The sequence below is a fragment of the Fukomys damarensis genome, unplaced genomic scaffold, assembly GCF_012274545.1.
Source record: "Fukomys damarensis isolate Sample0158 unplaced genomic scaffold, DMR_v1.0_HiC HiC_scaffold_38, whole genome shotgun sequence".
Classification (NCBI taxonomy): Eukaryota; Metazoa; Chordata; class Mammalia; order Rodentia; family Bathyergidae; genus Fukomys; species Fukomys damarensis.
This window is the reverse complement of record NW_022900950.1, coordinates 34316662-34321925: the sequence shown is the minus strand read 5'-3', so window position 1 is coordinate 34321925 and position 5264 is coordinate 34316662. Positions and strand designations below refer to the sequence as shown.

At 39.5% G+C, this 5264-nt stretch overlaps 1 protein-coding gene across 1 annotated transcript in view; it reads right to left on the bottom strand.

Annotated features, from left to right (window-relative positions):
- Window positions 1-435: 435 nt before the first annotated feature.
- The window catches only part of Alox5ap (arachidonate 5-lipoxygenase activating protein), a 23629-nt gene continuing 18800 nt past the window's right edge, over window positions 436-5264 (bottom strand). Inside the window, exon 5 of the mRNA XM_010623875.3 lies at window positions 436-893. Coding sequence (XP_010622177.1) covers window positions 731-893 — 163 coding nt within the window. The 3' untranslated portion in view covers window positions 436-730. The remainder of the gene's footprint in view (window positions 894-5264) is intronic.

The following is a 5264-nucleotide window of genomic DNA, read 5'->3' as shown; positions in this document are numbered from 1 at the left end:
TGGGTCATGTGCCCACACCTCTGATGTTGGGGTGGGGTCCTAGCTGGGACTCACTTTCAGCCATGCCACTCTGGTCCACACCAATACACATAGTTTTTTAAACATCACCACCCAGTAACTCATAAACTCATCTGTTCATTTATTCATTTGTAATCACTTTTTGGTGACACCTTGCACTATTTTAGGCTCTCACATGGAATTACAATACATTTTAAACTGAGGTGTTGATTGTTGGGCACAAAGCCAGAATATAAAAATACCAAGCAAAATCCATGGGTGTATTTGGAGCTGCTTTGACAATAATAGACTCCTTATTAAGGCTCTGTCCATAGGATTAATAGTGTATTTTATTCTCATTCATATTGAAGAAAACAAATTAATTCAATTGTAATTTGAAAAAAAACAGTCATCATCCTCAAACTTTTTGTGAACTTTATTTTAAGAAAACGTATATCTGGTCACAAAATATCTTCAGACAGAATGGTGAATCATGAAATATACAGAATGGATCTGAGTAACAAATCTGGGGTCACTGCCATGTTTGCGGAGCAGAGCAGATATGAAATTTTCTTTCCTTCCCAGAAAAGCAAGGCTAACTCAAGCTGTGAAGCCCAGATGGTCATCAGATTTACAGCTATCTAAAGAGGAGCTAAATCCTGTAAAGGGCTGAGTTATGATGACTTCTAGATATTGATTAGCTGAGAGTACCAGCCCTGAATTCAGCAGAGAGTTAGGGAATGAGAAGTAGAGGGGAGATAGTGGTGGTTATGGTCTTTATGTAGTTTTCAAAGTCACTTCCAAAAAAGAAGATGAGGTAATAGTTGAATATACCAGCAAGGGACATAAGGAACAGGAACAGGATGATGCGCTTCCCAAATATGTAGCCAGGGGTGCTGGAAAAAAAGGAAAGAGAAAACTATAGATGCTGTAGAAATGATGCCCATTTCACAAGAAAACTGTCATTGCTTCCAGGTACGTGGGCCTAAATTATAGCTCCTTTTACTCAGCAATACTTCATTTAACCATTTACTTCACATGAAGGGTAAAAATGTCTCAGCTTTTATTGAACATATTTCAAAGTCAAGGTGACTCGGCCTCAAAACCCATCTTCACTAGGGCTCAGCAACATGAGTTGCTCTGCATTTTCCTGACATTCTTAACCCCAGTTCCTTGATGGTAGGAGAGTGGTGAGTCTGTTGGTCATTAGGAAATACAATTGAGGATTAGTAACACCCTCAACTCAGTAAGACCCTCTCTATGGTAGCCCCTCTCATGGAGTGCCTATAAGGATACCCCTGCTGGTGGTAGTGTATGCAATGCAGGGCCATGTTAGAAGGGATGGTCTAAATGAGCCAATAAAGCTAAAATGTGCTTTGGCAACTGGTGTTCAATATGTTTTCCTAAGGCTGACTGGGAATAGCTCATGTGCCATTAATAAGAGCTGAGCACCCAGTAATGAAAGACAGGCCCTTACATCATTGAGTGGAGGGACAGGGACCTTTTAATACATTCATATCTTTCTCTTGATGGTCCTAAATCCTTAGCTGCTTAGCAAAGCATCAACAGAGGTCAGGAGGCATTTCCCCAGTGAGATGTGGCTACCTAATTGTTTGCAGAGGCAGCCTCATGTCCCCTCTCCCTCTCTGCAGAATCCTGTTACCTGCTGTGGTTGGACCCATCTGAGCAGAGATAGAACATCTGGAAAGTGCAGTCAATGGCTTGTTAGGCTTGTCAGCAAAGACCCCAGCAAGGGCACCCTTCAACACTCAGGATTGCTCAAAGAGAACAGCCAACTCAGCTAAACAAGAGCTAATAAAACTGCAGGCCACTTCTAGCTACAATCAGACAGAGAGCAAAATTTGGCAGCCACGGGTTTCAAATTAGAATTTTTATCTCTTTGAAGGTTATCTCAAAGATTCATAATGTAACATAATTTTCCTACAAACAAGAGTTTGAAAGTCACTCAGCACTGAAGGATCAAACTCTGATATTCAAAGTGTGGTCTATGAACCAAATTATCAATATCTCCCAAGAACTTGTTGGAATAAAAAATCTCAGATACCTCTCAGACCTAGAGAATCAGAATCTGCATTTCAACAAGCTCCCTGTTCAAGTCTGGACACATGAAAGTTTGAGGAGTGCTACAAGTTGTTATCTCCTTGCTCCGTGGCTGGCTTTGTTCTTGTCTCTGTGGTCACTGCTCATGGTCCTGCTAGTGAAGTGTAGCAGTCTGCCTACTTATTGGGAGCAAAATCAGTCCTAAAATTGTTATGTTGAATTGTATCCTTTTTAAATCTTTATGTTGAAGTCCTAAACCTCAGTACCTCAGAATTTGACTATATTTGGAGATAGGATGTTTTTAAAATTATGAGGTCTGATGGAAAAAATATGATTTCTGTTTAAACTTTTAAAAAATTTATTGCAGCAACACTGCTTTGCCATTAATGTCTCTATTCCTAATTCAAGAACGTTTTGTCTTATCCTTTATTAGTCTTTCTTACATTAATTTTCATAGAAACCACATGACTACACATTTTCTCACATAGTCCTGCCCTTGCATATAGCTTCCTTTTACCCCAAATGATTACTAATAAAAATCAGTGGCTTGGATAGACCAGCGCCTTTTGCTAAAGTAGCATTGGCAGCCTTAGCTTCCTGGTATTCTGTCTCTCTTATTTCTGTCTTTTCGTTTTTTTCCTCAGGCTTGGGTTATACACTGGGCAGGAAAATGAGGCCTACTGCAGAGGTTTCTGATAACATTTCAGGGATCCCCAGAGCCAAGAATGATGGGATGAGTTTGCTCCAAATGAAGAGGAGTATTTTGAGAGGGATTAGTAACAATGTGTTTTTTGTTTAAATAATTTCAATATTTGTCCTATTTTCCAATCACCCTTGTATAAATTTAAATTTAAATTAAGAAATAGTAGTTGTGTACACTCATGGGATACAATGTGATATTTTGATCTATAAATTGTAGAAAGAGTCAATCAATGTAATGAACATATCCATCACTTCAGCAATATATCATATTCGTGGTGAGAATATTAAAAACCTATTATTTTAGCAATTTTGAAATATGGGATACATTATTAATCATGGTCACCATGCATTTACCCTTTGTACCCTTTAATTAATTAATAGTCTCATTTCCCCATCCTTCCTGCAGGTACAGTCTTTAAAGAGGTAACAAAAGGACAAAGAGGTCATATGAAGAGTGCTAATCCTCACAGTCTGATGTCTCCCTAAAAAGTGGAGTTAGGAAGCCAGGTGTGGTAACATAAGCCTGTAATCCCAGCACTTGGGAGGCTGAGGGAGAGGATCACTGAGAGTTTGAGTTCAAGGCCAGCTTAGACTACTAGTGAGTTTAAGGCCCACTTGGACTACATAGCAAGACCCTGTCTCAAAAAACCAAATGGGGAAAAAAAGAGGAGTTAGGACACAGGTACAAAAGGAAGAGTATGTGAAGACACAAGAAGAAGACAGCTATGTATAAGCCAAAGACTGAGGCTGCCAACACTGCCAACACTTTGATCTTAGACTCCCAACATCTGGGTCTGTGATCAAAATCTTCTGTATTTAGGCTGCATAGTCTATAGCACTTTGTTACAGCAAAGAAAGTTACCTGCTAGTGCTGGCAAAGGAAGTGAAAAGAAAATAAAGAACTCCGAGTAAGGGATATTTTTGAGACAAAGAATAGAAGATTCAGATAAATTGTGAAAAATCAAATATTGTGGTGGCTCAGATCCATCACATGAAGGAGGTCATAATATGCCTAATCCAGAAACAAGCAAAAATGATTCCTGAAGCTGTTTTGCACTCAAGATAATAACACAATGAAAGATGAGACATCACTTTCTCAGAATGAAATGATGCTCTTGAGTTTTGGCAAAATTGATCAAAGGTCTCAAGATGTATGGCCCTATAGGAGCTAGGACTAGCATTTTTTAAACTCCTCCTGCATAGTGTGTAGAAGGCAAGAGCTCAGTCATGTGCCCTGTCACTTGAGGGCTAAGTGAGAATGGGACCCCAGGTGAGGCCCAGGCTCTATAATGTTCACTGTAATTCCCTTAGCAACTGACTGGTGCCTGGCACAGAGCAGGTGTTTACTGAATGGATGTTGAGTGAGTGAAGAGTTGGCCAAGGAGAAGCAGGTGACCTGAGTTCACTGACCTCAGAGCTGCCAAAAGCCACTTTCTGAAGATGTCTCTTAAAATTCATGCGCTGAAACTCAGTTGCCAAAGTGACCACATTTAGAAGTAGAGCTTCTTGGAGACGATTGCGTCATAACGAATGGAATCAGTGACCCATAAAGAGATGGAAAAGAGCACCTGAGCCCTACTGCCCTTCTGTCTTCTGCCATGTGAGGACACAGCAACAAGACACGATGTTGGATACAAAGAGTGGCCCCTACCAGACACCAAATCTGCCAGTGCCTCGATCTGGTCTCAGCAGAAAGAATCCCATTGGTGAGAATGTAAATGAATAATAGCCATTATGGAAATGCCTTAAACTGTTATGGAAATCAGTATGGAGATTTCTCAAAGAACTAAAACTAAAAATTCCATATGACCCAGCTATTCCCCTGCTAGATATCTTCCCCAAAGAGCTTAAGACATCATACTATGGGAATACTTGCATATCAATGTTTATATCAGCACAATTCATAATAGCTTAATCCTGGAAGCAGCCTGTATACCCATCAACAGATGAGTAGATGAAGAAAATGTAGTATCTATATATAATGGAATACTACTGGGCTATAAAGAACAACAAATTTGAGGCATTTGCAGAAAAAGGAATGCACCTGGAAAATATAATGTTGAATGAAATAAAATCAGACTCACAAGTTTAAATATCATACAGTATCTCTCATTTGAGTGAGGCAAAGTACAAACACAAAGAATGATGAAGAATGGATAGAAGGGGACAAGGATATGGATCTCTTGCAATAGGAAAGTGGTCCAAAGGAACAAGAGAGAAGGGTGAGGGAAAAGGAAAGGGGAAATAAGTAGAATAAAAATATGCCATGTACAGGCACCTAGTAACCCCAATTAATATAAGCATTATATTCCATAACATAAGCTATGTTTAGTAATATCAACAGAATGAAAAAGGGGATAGGAGAATTTATCCCCTTTTTTTAAAAAAAGAAAAAGAAACAAGCTGCAGTATTTACATGTAACAAGGGCCAGGGATTTAGCTTAGTGGTTCCAAAGCCTGCCTCACAAGCACAAGGACCTGAGTTTGATCGCCGGTACCAAAAA